Here is a 17,348-nt window from a genome sequence, read left to right on the forward strand (position 1 = left end):
TATTCTTTTTTAGGTACTTGATTAAGCATTTTATATGCATTATAATTATGTTACACTATACATACATTATACATTATAATTATACATTATACATTAGTTGGATGGAGAGCCCTGCCTGCGGCTTTGTAACCACTAACTGGTGGGACCTAGATCCAAACATATGCCTACCTGCCTCCAAACTTTTGCTATGTTCTTTGCAACATAGCACATGTCTCAGCACCATGAATGACCACAGTGCATGTTCTTAGATTGTGTGGAACTCAACCTTAGTTCATTATTATGCCTTTTTGGGGTTCTCGATTATTTTCCAAAGAGAGAGTCATGATCACGATGAGTACATGCTCAAAAGGGTCTTAGCCTCTGGCCACCTTTTGGGTCTAGACTCTAGAACAAGGAAGCAAAGGATCATTTAAGGACTAGAAAATGTTAGAATCAACCTGAAGAATGTCCACACACATCAAGGAAGTATGTAGAGCAGGGGGCTAAATAAATACTTTGATCGTCTCAGAGATGACACGCCCAGTGATGGAATGGGTTTCGTGTTACATTCTGCGTGAGGCAGTCTTATGATGAGGGCTGTAAAGTGAATTCGAGGAAGGCTGAAACTCAGCTCACTGGTTTACAGGGCAGAGGCGAGCACAGCTATTGAAGTTTCTCACCTGTGAACTTGAGAATTTTAATTTGAGAGGCTGTGCTGAAAAGTAGGTTCAAAGTGGTATGATGGTCAAATTCTTAACAGATTATAAGCCTGCAGTTTCCATAATGATGATCTCATATCAGATATGAACTATTTGGGTTAATTGGTTAAGGGCATTAGGTAAAATATAAAATGAGAGTTTTCTCTAAAAACTTGGGAAGTATATTTTAAATTCTCACCTCGATGTTATTCTACCAAATTTATCTATTCTAGTTATGTTGAATAATAGTTTGTGTCCAACTTTACATACTCTTCAGAGGGAATAATGACATAATTAATTGAAATTTCTAGGTGACTCAGATACTTCATTTTAGCCAAAGTGCTTTGACCTTCTTTCCACCAGATCTCTCACTGAAATTTATAATAGATACCAAAACTGTTTGAATTCTATGTGTATTCCCATATTCTCTATCTACCTTTTACATATACTTTCTTCCTGGAAAGCCTTCATCTTTTCATCTCTAGTGAATACTTACTAGTTTACTTACCTACTAGTTCCAAAACAGTATCTGGTACATGGTAGACCTCAGTAAATATGTGTTGAGTGAGGAGATAGTGGACAAGCAAACAGTTATGTGAAGAACTCAAAAGATCAGCTTTGTAGCTGCAACTGTGCATCTCCTTGAGCAACCCTGAGTAAGATTCTTGACTTCTCAGGGCTTCAGTGCCCTCACCTGGAAGATAAAAAAAAAGACTAGAGTAAGTTCTTGCTAACTCTAAAATAATATAATTCTGTGGTGTAGTTAATTCATGAACTGTTTAACCTTTCAGCAAAAGTTTTTCTGAGCAGCTCAGTCATATTTTCCAAAGTGATAGTTCCTAATAGAGATTGAAGATGTAGCAATCTGTACTGATCAGATTCTTGCATTGAGTCTAGTACCAGAGGAAGCGTGTGTCTTGTTAACAAGAGTAAGGCTAATTAGATGGGGACGTGTGTATAGCTCAGTGGTAGAGCGCATGCTTAGTATGCACAAGGTCCTGGGTTCAATCCCCAGAACCTCCATTAAATAATTAATTAAAACCTAATTACCTCCCCCTTCCCCCCCAAAAGAAAACGAAAAAAGAATAAGGCTGATTAGAATTTCCTTTGTTAACTAAGAGAAAATCAATGGAGAAAGAGGGATTTTTAAGAACCAGTTAAGGAGTGGAGCTAGGGTTTAGCAAATGAAGTGCCTGGGTATTTATTACAGGCACAGTGCAGCCTGAAAGACCATTGGGAGGTGGAAAAGATAGAAGAGAGACGGTTCATTGAGCGTCTGCCCTGCTTAAGAGTCTATCGTAGCACTGTCCCAGTGAATGCAATGTGGTAGTAGTTTATTTGACTAGCGTTCCCAATAAACTGTGGGGTTTATTTCTATGAACTTCCATTACCTAGCAGCCTATCTGTATATGGTAGACACTAAATAAATATTTGAGGGGTTAATTGATGAAGGAACAGGCACTGTTTACATTTTCACATGCATTAATTCTAATGAAATACGTTCTATCTCTCTATTTTACAAGATAGGAATCTTATGCTCTGACAATTTGACTTCTCCAAAGAAAGCAAGTTATAGTTACAAAGCCAGGACTTGGACTGAGGTCTTTTTGTCTGCAAAGTTCATGCTTTTTCTACTAACTAGCCTCATCATATAGATCATGAACATAATTCCTGTTAATTATGTTATTTCCCTGCTAAAGATGCTAAATTACCTTTGTAGTATAAAGTCTTATTACTGATGTTAGTTTGGCAAGTTACACTTAGAAACATTTTCACCTATTACTTACATCTTTACAAGCTGGCTGGTGACTAGATAACCTTTCCATCCTTATACTGATGAGGAAAACTGAGTACCCTTGAGAAGTCACAGCTTGTAAGGACCAGTGATGACTGGAACCCAGGCCTTCTGGATTTAAAAGTAATTGAGCTGACTGGTGAGGAAAAGGAAAGACTGAACAAATGGCATCCAGAGCAAGAGCCTGGTATGGCCCTCTTTAAAGCGTGTTTTAAAATGTGTAGTTGGTCACTTCCTCTCACCACATCTCATAGCTTTCATGTCATCAGCAGCCTGGGACCATCTCCCAGCACGGTGCTGAGCGGTGAGCTTTCTGAGTGGAGGTGTATGTCTGCACCACCCTCCTCATGACTGGTCCCCCATGTCAAGCATGTGGAGTCCTCGTTTGCATGTTTACATAAAAGTCCCAAGACAAAACGCAATAAGCCACTAATTCAATTACTGTATTTTTTAAAATACGAAAATGAGGAGAAATTAGGTAAGAAAAAATTTGACAAAATCTGTTTCTAGTGTGACGTGGACAGTATGAGTTGCAAGAATTGTCACAAGGGACTATTATTTGGAGAAATTTTAAATAATACCTTTTTCTTGTAAACAGAAGAGTTCAGAAACTGACACCTGTACTTAGTATTGTTTTATATGTTGTAGTTTGAGTTTACGTATTGTTTTTTCTCCTGTTGCAGATCTTTGTTAACAGTCTGTTTTCTTCCTTTTCATTTGGATTTTAAAAGCTAGTTTGTTCACTTAATCTGTTCTGTTTCTGCTCTATTAGAATAAGTTTAGTACTTTTAAAATTGTTATTTTAAAAGAATTTAAGTGCAAATTTAAAACATTTAGCTTATAATTGATTCAGGGACCTTACTGAATTCAGATAATACCAGAATGAGCCATACTTTTAAAAACATTTAGCTATTTAGCTATTAGACTATAATAAACTGACTTACATTAAGGTTAATTTTTTTTAAACAGCAAGAGATTGGACTGTGTACTTTTGGAATCAGGTGCACTTTTAACTTAGAAACCTAAGTTAAGAAATAAATACAACTATTAGGAATATAGGTTAATTGCAGCCATTGGCAGAGAAATATCAACACTTGTAGAATTCTAGAGCTGGAAGGATCTTGGTGATCACCTCATTGGATGACCTTCCTTTATAGTGGAAAAATTCTGTGGCCTAGGGATTGCTACTAATTTGTTACATTTGGAAAATTTTCAAATTTAGTTTCAGGGTATCTTTTTAGGAGGTGGAAGAGAAGGTGATCTAGGGGGTATCAGTGATGAGATGGGAAATAGAGTGGTTTGTGATTTTGTTTTTAATTTTATCTCCTTTTGAGTTATGAGAAGTTTTTGTTTTTTTTTTAATCCTAATTTGCTAATAAAGTGCTGAGAAAGAAGTTCAAGAACTTGGCTAGTTTCTCTGAAGGTCAGTAACAGAACCAAACTTAAAAGCATGCCCGTGAGTATCAAGACAACTTTTATTTATACGATGTCACTCTCTGTAACACCTGTTCAGCGCGCTGAGCCGTGCTGCCCTTACAGCGCCCCTGTGAGGCTGCCTGGGGCGGGGTCCGCCAGCAACCGCTGAGGGCGAGCAAGGGAAATCACAAGGGGAACCGTCTGATAGGATCCCTAAGGGTAAAAGAAAAGACAAATGTTGGTACCTTAGTTCTTTCAAAACCAAGTAGTTTGTCTTATGGTGGCAGAGCCCTTTTACTAACTGGAAGCACCAGAGTTCATGAAAGTATTAAAAAAGGTGAAACTGTCCCTCAGGATTCAGTGACTTAATGGCTTACAAAGGATGCTTTAGGCAGTGCCAAGCTGGACTCTACAACCTACCTCAAGATGATGGGAACAGAAGCATTCAAAGTAGTACCTCTTAGAAGTAAATATGATGTAAAATATTGATTTGAAAGTTATAAGGCTACATTTAAAATGCAAAATGCATAAAAAGGAAAATAAGTGTTTCAGTGCTTACGTAAAAGTGCCATCCTTTGTTACTGAAGAGGTTCACTGACTTTGTCCCAAACTAAAGTATCTATAAGAATGTGTTGTTATTTTAGATGAATAAAAATGTAACACTGTGTTCACGGCTTAAGTAAATGAGCTCACAGTTTCTGTGTTTTATCGTTCAGCCCTCATAGTGACTCTCTGAAACTATACTATTATTACCTCCATTTTCAAGCACGGAAACTAGAGATTAGAGACGTTAAATAACTTGTCCAGAATCACAGGCCAGTGAGTGATGGAGCCAGGACTGTAACTCAGGGTTCGACTCCAAACCCAAGCAACCACTAAAAATTACTGCTTCCTTTAACTACAACCCAGGTCTACAAAATGTTGCCCATATGTGTTTGATAGCCTTCCTTTATAAAATAGTTCACATAATTTACGTCTTATTTGCTAGCAAATAGATTAATGGTAGACTAATGGTAGACTAAGAGTAACGACTAGTAGTAGGAAAATCAGAGAACGTCAGAACATTAGTTAAAGATTACCTAGTGGAATCTGACCTTGCGACAGACTAGAAAACTGGGGCCCTGAAGCTTCTTGACACTCACAAGCAATAGTGCTGTGATTACAAGTGTGTGACACTGTAGGGTGAACACTAAATAAGGTTCGGTGGTTCTAATTAAAACCACACAAAACACCAGATTTTCACTGCGTTTGAATAAAATATTTTTAAATAATTCATTATAAATTTTTATATGAATCTTTACATCCTAAGAGCCTACATGGCACATAAAATAAGGACCAGTTTTTTTAATTAAACAAGTATAATTAATTATAGTTTTAAAATTGAAATAATGCATAACTTACCACGTGGTAATTTTTAAGTATCTCTAAATGTTCCTCTGCTGGGATCACTTCATACTGTATCAGCAATAATACTAGGTTCTGGTTACCATGTGGCTTTTGAAGATTCCTTTTTTTTTTTTTTAGTTTTAGCTTTGAAAATCTAGAGAAGCTTAATGGAGATTTAATATTTTAAAAAGAAATAAAGCACCTAAAACATTGAATATACACTGAAAATTATTTACCAAAAAAGTGAAATAAGTAGAAGACATTCCCTTATTTGGAGAGTGTCTTAATAGAAGCCTTTGCTTCCATTAAAACGCACAGAAGATAAGTTGCTACAGGTATTTGTAGGATATCGCTTTAAAAGTTCCTATTTGAAAATTCATGTCTTGCTTTTCCTAAGAAAAATTTAGTTACACCCATTTTATATTTTACTTTATAAATTAATTTTGTATTTTGGTATCTTTGGTATAATTTAATCTCACTTTTTTTGGTATAATTAATGCTAACTTCTTAAAAAACACTGCTGATTTCAAAGGGAAATACTGCATAAAAGATGTGAAGCATTTAATTCTTGAATGCCAGAACCACTGTTAAAGTGTCGTAAGCACATCTGTATTACATTACACAGGGAAAAGAATGTGTGTGTCCTGTGGCCTATGGGCACAGGGTGGCTGCTTTAGGAAAAAAACTGAGTATTTTACATTTCAAGTTTCTTTTCAACATAAAAAATATTCTATGAGTCTAAAATGAAGAATTTAATTCCAGGGCTGGGATGTGAGGTCAGGCAAATAGAAACAAAGTTTTGGTTTCACAGTTGTTCTCTCACTTGTCACCCACTTCTTAAGAAGAAATCAGTTTCTATAAGTGGGCTTGGCATTGCATTTGTTAAGCACTTCTATTTTCTCTTATTGGAAAACTTTTGCACGGGACAAACATAGAACAAAATTAGAACACAGAGAAATCACTACACCAAGAGTTCTTAGTAAGTGTGCTGCATGTCTCAGTCAGCTGCAAGGTATGGTGCAAATTATTTGTTATTAATTAAGAAATGCTGAAGTTTGAATGATTTACTCTTAAAATTACAGCAGATTCAAATGTATCCCAATGACGATGTCACTCCTGGAACACTGGTATTCCAGTGCACTTTCTTGAGCGGAAGGGGAAAGGATGGAGTTCCAGCTATCAGACTGGGAATCCCTTGGGATGTGTGTTTTGCATGTGAATATCATCTGTCTTCAGGGGAGATGGAGGGAAAAAAGGCGGAGAACCTCTGTACTATACTGGTGAATGTGATCTCAACTTTCTCCTCTTTGTCGTGACATGATAGTCACATGCCAGCACGTTCCCTAGTGAGCGAGCTGAAATTCCGCCCCTTTCCTCCTACCCCAGAAAGCAGGCAAGGGAGGATATTAGGGGAATGCATCTTGAAATAAACTTCAAAAACAATTTTTTTAGAGTAATGATTTGTGAATTTCATACCTTAAGGAACATTAGCATCTAATTTACTGGCTGCGTCACGATACCATGACTGATAATCTCTGTAATTCTTAAAATTTTGTGCTTTTACTTCACTCATAAGTTCAAACTTCTTTTTTTTTAACTTTAAAATAAAGGAAAGCCAAATTTAATTATATGGCAACATATATTTCCAGAAAGTATTTATAATTTAGAGTTAAATTTTTATAAAAATACTTGGTAGCCAGTTATTTTACCATCATGTGTTACTAGAAATTAGTTATCATGGGATAGTTGTTTGGTTTTCTTTTAAGACTCAAACTAAATGTATTTGAGGAATTTGAATTTTTAGCTAGTCAGTGTTTTATCCAAGAAAAATTCATGACATGTCAAATACAGATATTATGTAAAAGTCAGCCTTTATCTCTTACTTGATATGAAAATGAATGGCATGTTCTAGAGCTCTCTTAATGTCTAATTATTTGATATGCTTTTGATTTAGCTTAGAACCTCTATAATAATAGCTCTTTTACCTGAACTTCTTAGCTATACTAAACTTACTATGTTATAAGGAAATAACTACTGAATTAATGTCATCACCATTTAAAATTTTTTTAAATGTAAGGGGCTTACATTTTTTTTATGAGTAATTTTGAATAAAACTCTGATTTTTGTTTGTTTGTTTTGCTTTTTTACTGTAAGATACTATGAACTGGATCCTGACAAAAGTCTCCTTGACAATTTGAAGAACAAAGTGATCATTGAATACCCAACATTACATGTGGTATTAAAAGAATACAGTAATGACATGAAAATTCTTCACCAAGGTAAGTGTAAATTTGTTCCTGTGATGCTTAGAATAACTACTGAGACTGAAGCAATTACATGACTGTCTTTATATATTTTCCCGCCGCATTTACACACTGAATTTACTCTGTAACTGCAGATAATTGTGTAAGGAACCAAATGAATGAGCTGTTGCTCCTGTCCTGTTAGAGAGCACGTAAGCTTATATCAACTCAAAGTGAGTCAGTTTGAATGTCTATCTGTGAAAGGATATGTGTACTTTTCCTTTTAGGAGTTTTGTGTGCTTCTGTCTTTTTTTAAGGTAATAGCCTTTAAGCAACAGTCTGTCCATGACCGGGTAAATTTACTTCCCAGTTAAAACTCCACAGAGGTTTCAAAAATGAGGGGTTACAAAACATATTTCGTGTTCTACTTTGTGGAAAGGGAAATGCTGCAGGGAACATTGGGTTTAAGATTTGGACTGCGTTTAGGATAAGCTAGTGCCATGGCCTTGACCCTTTATCTCCCTTTTTTTTTTTTTTTTTTTTAAACCCACTGGTCTTACTTTCTCTGATTTTGTTTCCTTGGCTATATGCCTTGGCATTTTAGAGATTCCATAAAAATAGGTATTTTTCCCTCTTTGGTGAGTAATGGAAGAAGTATGAAAACTGGAAATGGCATCTGTAAAAGTTTAGTATATAAAATGCTTTTTCCATATATGCAGTTACTGATTAAAGTAAACTAATTATGTTCCTGAATTTAAGTTCTAAAAGAGGAATAAAATGAAAAAATTACTTTTAAAAGGGGAGAGAAGGACACTCACTCACCGTAACTCAAAACCATTAGACGGCGTGCTCAGCTGCAAATTACAGGTGCAGGCCAGGTTTCACTGTAACGAACTCCAGAGAATCACAGAATCCTTGGATTGGATTGAATTCTGTTTTTTAAATAACATTATTTGAAATGTGGTTCAGCTTTTATTGTTACACCAACATTACAGACTGTAATAGGCAGTAACCTTTGTTGTAAGGGTCTTCTTCGTGTGTGTATATGGTGGTTTTTTTTATCTTTGTGGAAGTTAATGGGAGAAATCTTTTTTCAAAGTAGCCAAAATGTCATCAGTGCCACAGCTTGAAACTAGATTTTTAATTGGCAAGCGTGAAACTTAATAATCAATTGTGGGTCTCTAAATCTTTAGGTTAATTCTTGACTTTGTATCTTGTACAATTTGAGAATATCCAGTTTTATTTTCTTAAATTAAATTAGAAATTTCAGTTCTAAATGACCCGTTTCACTTTTTTTTAAGCTGTGTAAAACCTTACTTTTTCCTTAATATAATTCACATAGCGCTCTCTCTCTCTCTAAATGTTGGTTTCAGGGAAAGTTGTTTAGTAATGTGGGTTCCTAGCCAGAGCAAACATTGTCTGTGTAAATAAACACAGCACACACAGCTCCTCTTTTTCACCTTGTTTAGGAATGCACATTGCAGTGAGTCTTCCTGTCACGGAGCAGAAAGAGAAGGCTACTTTTGTAGTGTACTTGGAAGCCTCTGAAGTAAAATTTGCTGTTTTTTGGTGGATATATGACATTGGACTTACAGGAAGCGCAAGTGACCCGTGCTCTCAGTATGGAGGGTCGTTTAGAGCTGCAAAGAACCAAGGCGGATCTAGAAGGAGTTAAAGGACCTTATCAGTGTTGTCACATCATAAATACACACACTTTAAAAATAGTGCCAGGTCTTCCTGCAGGTGCGTGTGTGTGCGTGAGCCCTTCAAGGTGCCCTCTTCTTCGTACGTTCCCACAACACTGGACGTTCTGCAGGGCGGCCCCTTAATACGGGAGGGGGGTTATACAAGAGCAGGGCATTTTCTTTGGAAAGCCTTGAAATTCTCTCTCCGGAGGCAAGAAAGTTGGATTTTGATCTTGAATTCATAGCGAAGGTGTCTCTCTTCCAGTCCGGGGAAAATGTGTTTTTGGGCTGGGATTCAGTTGTCTGCACACTTGGTGATTGTTACAATGTTTGTTACGATCATAGATGGCCATAGTTTATGTTTTCAAAAGTCTGCCTATGTTGATGGGCAGTAGACAAGTTTTGTTTGCTTGCTTGCTTTTTGATTTGTACGGAATGAAAAAGGTTGACTGAAAAAGGGTAGGCAGCAAGGTAGCCCACCAGACTGGAGGGGTCGAGTGCGGATCGCCCACCCTGTGTCAGTGCAGTGGGAAGTGCTCAGAGCACCTGACTCGTTTCACGGGCCCTTGTTTGCCAGAGCTAGCTGGTAGATCTAATGACACGATACAGCGTGCTGCATTTCAGTCTAAGGAAAAAGGTATGGAGCTCCATGAAAAGAAAACTGGGCAACTTCAGTAAGCAAAGAAAGGAAGGGGTGTTCCCCAAAACTGCAGTGCCGTGGAGCACAAGGCCCGTTAATTCTGTAAGGTCGGCAAAATACATGTCTCTGTTATTCTAACATAGCTCAAAATTAGAACATGCCTCTGCCTTTTAAGGAGTCTAACCCAACCCTGATTACTTGAATTAGTGAAAATACTGTCACAGCAGCCACTCGTACGTCAGCCTCTTGTTGGGCCAGTAAATCCTTTCATTCATTCTCCTTCCCACCCTCATTCCTCCTCCCTCTTTTTCTTCCTTTGTGTGTGTGTGTGTGTGTGTGTGTGTGTGGCGGTGAGATGGGGGTAGAGTTCAGTCACAGGAACACACATGTAGACTTTACGATGCAATAGGTTCTGTAATGGTTTCAGCGCCGAGAAAGCCAGCAGAGAAAACAACGACCCTGTGATGTCCTGGAGACCCTTGAAGGGCTCTGCTAGAGTTTAGGGAATTCCACAGGGGTGAGGACGGTGTCTTGGATGGGATCTGTTGGGAGCCTCACTCATGAGAAGGACTCGGTGAGTACGAAGCAGAGTCCCGGTCTGTGGTTCTCACATCAGCTCTTACTAGCTGAGGCCTTGGCATTCACTGTGCCTCTCAGCTTTAGTTTCCTTATCTACACAACGGAGATAAAGGGCTATAAACCTCAAGCAAATTAACCTGTATTCTAACCATACCATTTTTCAAAGTGTTTTTTGTGTTACTACCTTGTAGCATCACTAGTCAATGAAATAAATAGAGAAGTTCCTCTGGTTCCCATTTTGCAAATTGGAGGGGGAAAAAAAACTTAAAAGTTAGAGGATCTTTGCATTATATTGGTTGAGCACATGTGCTAGACTAGGGGGACAGGTACACGGAAGAAAGGCCCAGGGCCTGTCCTCAGGGAGCTCTCAGTTCAGTGAGTGAACCGCCGTCTTGCGTGCTTGCAGTCTCGACAGAGCTCCCCTGTCACGTTGCTCGCCCACTGTGGAGGGGGTGCCCCTGAGGAGACACAGCTGTCACCCAGATTTGGGTGATGTGGCGATCAACGTGTCAAAGGAGCTCCATTTCTGCTCTGACTCTTCTTTCCCGTGAAAGGAAGGAGATGGCGATGAGCTAGCCTTCTGTCAGCCCACATGCACTCAACATATACTGACCCTCAATTTTAAGTTTTAAAAAAATCATGGAAAAAGTTACTCCAACCCGCACTTGGCCAGCCTGTGTGATAATAGCGGTGCAAGTATCGGATCCTGACCGCACTGTGAAGTGACCATTCCCCAGCCTTCCACAGAGTCAGGAAGGATGTTACCTCACAAAACATAATTGCCACTTTCAGACATCATTTCTCTATTTATTGTGGCCGGAGTCGTATATCCCAGCTGCCTGGGACATGACATGGTTTTCTGTCCCCGTGAGCAGTGCTGCTGGTATGTATCAGAGGGGAGCAGAGAAGAGGGGAAAACAGAACAGGCCAAACAGGAACAGTATAAACACTTGACTGTATATTTACTTATTTTTTTCAGTGAAAAGTGAATCTGCTAAGAACACAGGCAGCGAAAACTGAGCACTTCTTTTGGAGCAAGACCGTGGAAATTCCCAGACACTTTTGGAGGACCAGCCGTATTGATGATGTGAGGGTGTTGTCACTTGGTGGATGGAATTTTTTGTTTCTCTGAAAAGTAATTAAACAATGCGAAAAGATTTTTCAATCTGTTTTCTAGCCTCTTGAATTCACTTGTCAGGCTTGGGCTTTAATACGCTTCTTGCTGTAGGCGGAAAACTTTTTTAATTTGTTGGTTAGATGCAGGACCAAACCCAGGCATAACCTGTGTCAGCCACAAAGTCAGCATTCCCTGCTGCGGAGCCCCCCGGACAGACAGGCCGTGGGCACGCCCTCCAGCCACAGGGGGGCTGACCCCTGCGTTGCCCATTCTTGCCTCTGGGATTTATTGAGACGACTTGAAATGGGTCTTTTTCACTTGGGTAGCACCCAGTACGATGTCCTGTGTAAAGGGTTGTCTAAATACTATGAACCACCATTTCTTATATTCACTTCAGAAGATCAGTGTGACTCGGCAGTGTTGTTGGAACCGTCAGGGCTCACAGATTTGACTCCACTTGTCCACACGGTGAGCTGTGTCTTACCGTGAGTTCTGCGCCTTTCATCCCATTCCTGCTCCGCTCTTGCCGTCACCACACAGGGGCGTCGTGAGGAGCCGTTTTCTGCTGTGTTTTGGAACGTCTAGCAATAACTACAGAGAAAACACTCGGAACTCCTCAAAGTGGCATTGGAATGTGTATGTGTATTTATGTATAAACATGGCTTAATTTATACCTTATGGCAGCTCTGTGTGCATTATGATCTCACAGATTAACGTTTCCTAGTTTCATTGGAATTTATACAATTATAAAATTGCAATATGACTCTAAATGATTAAAAGATGATTACATCTGTATTGCATCTGTGTACTTAATGGTTAAGAAAACAATAATAAAATTGGACATTAATGAAATTCATTTTTAGTTTACAGTTAGAATAAGTTTTAGACCAAAAGGAAACCAGAGGTATTAATTAAAGAGATTTGGAACAATTGGAAATATGAAAAAACACAGGTAAATGTAATTTGGGGTAGACACTGGAGAGGAGCATGCAAAGCCAAGGATGCCCCAGAGATCCTGGGTACAAAAGTAAGAGTGAGGGTGTTTGGGAGCTTGGTACACAGACTGGGCTGAAGGACTGCTCTGATTGTCCCTGTACCTCCCTAGGATAAACTGCCTTTGATGACCAAGACTAACGCAGTTAAATCTTTAATGGGCAGATACGTGCAGACAGTTTAAAAAAAAAAAAGGTAATAGTAGAAATGTAACTCATAGACAGTTAGGTCTTACCACTTGAGAAATATATGTACTTTCTAAAGCAGCTTCTGGAATCTTCTCATATAGTAAAAACTGTGTGTAGAATTACATTTTTCACACTTACTGCAGAGACAACTAAATGGGATTTAAAGAGATTCATACTTAAACAAAAAGTGAAATTTGTCTTCTTGAGACAGACAAGAAATAGAATGAATTGAATCAAATGTGTCAAAAACCTGTTATTGGGAAGAGTGGGATAAAGTGCACAAAAAGGACATGCGATCTGAACGTCAGGGTGGAGAGCAGTTTCCCGACAGTGAAGTCTGTTATGATGTAGTCTTATTTCCAAGAAGAGTGTTGAGTTCCATCCCCTCTAGAATTTAAATCGAAAACTGGACAAAACCCAAAGAATTTGTCCTGTACTTTCCCCCTACCCAGGAGGGAAAAGAAAGGAAAAAAAAAACCCTACACAGTCTAATGCATCTTTGATCTCTATTGTCTAGAATTCTGTTAGACTTTGAATTACAGGCTGTTTCATAGGAAGGAATTTAACTAGCACAGTTCCCGTAATGTAACTATCAGCTCATTTGATTAATATGCACATTTATTCCCACAGGATTTACATTAAACATGTGTTTTAGTGAATAACCATGTCAACTGCTTGGAGGGGGTGAAACTGGAATAGTTCACTGAGAGCCCTAGAAGTTTAGTATGAAAACCCAGTTTGTGTGTGTGTGTGTGTTTCCAGAGGCCCTCACCATTTTCGATTCCTTACAAATTCTGATGAATAAATAAATTTCCTGACCCACATCAAGTTCAACATCCTGCATTTTGTTCATGAACCACATCTGAGAGGGAGAAAAGCTCCACCTGGCCTTCTTTGTCTTTTAAACAATGATTTCAAAGGGACAGTGGGCCTTTCATAATTGTTCATTATTACATGTGAGATTAATAGCCATAAATTTACAGTAAATAAATCTTACACCTGTGTTCATCTTATAAATATGAATTAAAGAGAGTTACTATAATATTTAAGATTCCTAAGTATAATTGAGCCAGTTTGTTTTCCTGTAGCAAGTGATGGGATTCAGGTTTCAAGACATAGCAAACTGTTAAACACAGAACTGTAATGCCAACCATTTCTTGTATACATTTTGTTTAATTTGGTTGGCATATACAATATGTTGTACCTGATTTTACATATTACTCATTAAATTTTAAGTAAAGATACTGAGGCTTTTATTTAGTCATAAATTACTATATTAAAATGTGTTTGGTTTCAGGTAGATACAGCATACTTTTGGTTATTAACCAATTGTCCTTCAACTGCAAGTAACAGAAACAGCTCACAGGAGTGTCTGAATGCAGGGCAGTTTATTGGCTCATAGACAGCGGAGTCCGGGCATGATAGGGTCCAAACAACCCAAGAAGCCATCTTTCTATCTCCCACATTTGGCCTTGATGTTTTCCCCCCTGGATTGGTTTTCTCTTCCAGCCAGACTTTCTCTTTGGAAATGCACTCGGAGTTAGAGGCAGTGAGGTTAGGATGTGAGGTGACAGCTGTTGACAGTTTGAGCTTACATCATCACAACCACAGTATGGCAGCAGGCTGTGTAAAATTTGGGGTAAGAACTTTTATTTTGTCCAGATTAAATCACATTCCATTCCTGAGCTGATGAGTTCCCCCAAAGGAAGGGCAAATTGTCAGAAAAGGGAAGGGTGTAGGGAGCGGGAGAGGGAAGGTGGTTCCTGAGAATATAAAAGGAACAGCGTCCACCACACGCTTACTTGAATTTAACTAGCAAGAGGTTTCCAATATGAGGTAGCGTAAGGAGTGAAATTCAGAGTTAACCTGTAAACTTCATTGGCTTTAACTAGCGATTTTAGTTCATACTTGATGCCTCTGCTGCTTTGAGTTGCCATTACGGGCTTTTTTTTTTTTTTTTCCCTTTCTTCCCATTTGTGTTTGACATGTTGCTGCTGGGTTGATCAGATGCCCGTAGCACCAGTCTGTTTCCATCAGGGCTTTGTAGATGTCTGATTTTATCAACATTTGAGAAATACTGATTTTAAAATTAGACTTATACTGGAGGATAATACTTCAAAAAATGAAGACTACTTAAATAAAAATAGGCCCTTAAATAAACCTCTGGGGATCCGTACTTCAAAGTATTTTCTTTCAACTTTGGTCAGTGAAAGCTGTCTGGAGTACGTGTGCATATGTTCTTTAAAGTGAGCAAAAGTGTAAACATTTTCCACATTGGAGAGTGGTAGACTGCGCTCATTTTGAACCTCATAACCAAATGCATCTTTAAGTCTTTAATGAGCTACTACACAGCTCTGCTACTGCCAGTTTTATTTTCTCAGTGAAGCAAGTTCCAGACCCTTGCTCTTCATGACCTGGCCCCAGCCTAGTTTTACAGCCATCTTTCTTTCATCTCCACTCTTTGCTTCAGTCTCATAAAGCAACACAAAGGTTACCATATACACATCCCAGACTTCCTCCCCCTGAAGTGCCTTTCTCCTTGTTCTTCCACACGAGCGGATTCTACCTCTTTGAGACCCAGCCTGAGCAGTCATTGCTCAGTTATGTTCACACTGCGTGTGTCTCCTGATTGGCTGGTGCTCATGCCGTACTGGTTGTTGAGTGTTTTTGATATCACTTTGATAATAAGAGCGGTAACTAATAGGTATTAATAGCTTACTGAATCCCAAGCACTATCCCGGGCACTTTAAGTACGTCAACTCATTTAAGGTTTCTCACAACAATCCAGTGAAAGAGATGCCACAATAAAGTCCTGCAGTAAATGGGGTACCAAGAACTCAACAACAGGAAGCAGGCTGCATTGCTGCAGGCTGAAACATGACAGAGAGCCTGCACCCGCAGCGGTCCAGGAGTTCCTTGCATCTGACTGCAGGGCCCCAAATCCATCCTGTGGTTGGGCACATGGCGGCAGGTATCCACACAGGTTAAAATATCTATGGGGACCTCTCTGAGTCAGAACCATGTCCAACTTACACTTCTACGGAAACAGAGTGAGTCCAGGAATCTCCCAGGCAGTTGGCGCCCATCTCATCGGCCTTCTTTGATCAACACGCCCTCTGCCTCCCCAGCTCCTGAGGCAGTCTGCCGCTTCCTCGCCCCCACCCTCCACTTCCACGTTCCTCACCTCGACCGCGAGTTCAGGGTTTGAGCTCACATGCTAGGTGCAGAATGGAGCTGATTCACGTTATTACAGACACGTTATCATTGATGGGGTTTACTGCAAATCCATTCTACAGATGAGAAAACCAAGGCACATAGAGGATAAAGTTATCCTTAGGTCAGACTGTTACATGGTGAATGATGGACCTTGGATATATTTTCCTTCTCTTAATCCCTCTGGTATTATCTTCCTTCCTGTTTACGTAACTGTTTATAAAATTCTCGGTATTAACCAGTCGTAAAGGCCAAATCTGTGGCTGATAATTGTGTCACAGTACCAAGCACCGTTCCTGGCCTAAAGTAAGCCCTCAATAAAGACTAGCTATTGAAATAAGGCAGCAGAAGTAGGGACGCTTTCCAGGTTAAAAAAAGAATTTAAGGCTTTGTTATAGATTGATTTCTCAATCTACCGCAAAGCCCCCGACTGATAGGCTAATGTTCATAGCTAAAAACTTAGAGCTTAGCATGAGCTAGGCACCACGCTAAGCACGTTGAAACTGTTCATCACTGAATCCTCACAGCCCTGTGAAGTAGGTACTGCCGCGTTTCACTGAGTGTAACGTCATTAGTTGCAACATGTACCATTTCATGTAAACTAAGGAAAAATGCTGACGATTAAATTATAACAGTGATTTTTTTAAAAACTCAATTTAGAATACTTGAGCCCTTCTTTTAGGCATTTTACTTCAACAACTCTAAGACTCCATCAGTTGTAAGACAGCACTTTGTATACCACCAAGAATGAAAAACATTAATTGTATGACATATCCTGACTTGAGATGTTAAAACATGAAAAAAGTAGAATTGATGTGATGTATTGAGACAAATTTTTATTTATATAAGCATTCTGTGCTTATATTTTAAACAAGTGAAATGAACTGGGTAAGGCAGTCCTAAAACGTCATAGCCTGATGTTCATGGCTCAGACCTCACAATGCAGCAATTCTTTTTTTTTTAAAGCACTTTCTTTTAGTTAGGGAAGTGGTAATTAGGTTTACTGATTTTTATTTATTTACTTATTTTTCAGCAGAGGCACTGGGGATTGAACCCAGGACCTTGTGCATGCTAAGCACGCTCTCTACCCCTGCACTACCCCTCCCTTCCCCCAAAGCAGATATTAATGAAGCACTCCACCCGTCTCTGCAGTTTGCTTCAAAGTCGCTGACGCCGATTTTGCAAGTTCTGATGCTGGTGTTTTCTGGATCAAGTGTTAATAGAAGGGTTTCGGTTGACAATTACTAGCACAACGGTCTGTGGAATGAAGTACTGATGGGTTGCCGATATCCATTCATTCCACCAGAAACCACCGCCAAGTCCACACATACATGAGCAATGACAAGAACGTCTTTACTGTGGTCTGGCCAACAGCCTTTTTAAAGGCCCTGAAGAGTTCAAGGATGTTAAAATGGA

The 17,348-nt window shown here is 39.1% G+C and overlaps 1 protein-coding gene and 1 non-coding gene across 2 annotated transcripts in view; both read left to right on the forward strand.

Annotated features, from left to right (window-relative positions):
• ZNHIT6 (zinc finger HIT-type containing 6) overlaps positions 1–11,586 on the forward strand; it is a 49,778-nt gene extending 38,192 nt beyond the window's left edge. Inside the window, exons 9-10 of the mRNA XM_010987173.3 lie at positions 7,429–7,553; positions 11,401–11,586. Coding sequence (XP_010985475.2) covers positions 7,429–7,553; positions 11,401–11,441 — 166 coding nt within the window. The 3' untranslated portion in view covers positions 11,442–11,586. The remainder of the gene's footprint in view (positions 1–7,428; positions 7,554–11,400) is intronic.
• Positions 11,587–12,582: 996 nt separating this feature from the next.
• On the forward strand, positions 12,583–12,712 carry LOC116157039 (small Cajal body-specific RNA 8). The gene has a single exon (XR_004141001.1). It is a non-coding gene; the product is annotated as a small Cajal body-specific RNA 8 (non-coding RNA).
• Positions 12,713–17,348: the final 4,636 nt, after the last annotated feature.

This window comes from Camelus dromedarius, chromosome 14 (assembly GCF_036321535.1).
Source record: "Camelus dromedarius isolate mCamDro1 chromosome 14, mCamDro1.pat, whole genome shotgun sequence".
Classification (NCBI taxonomy): Eukaryota; Metazoa; Chordata; class Mammalia; order Artiodactyla; family Camelidae; genus Camelus; species Camelus dromedarius.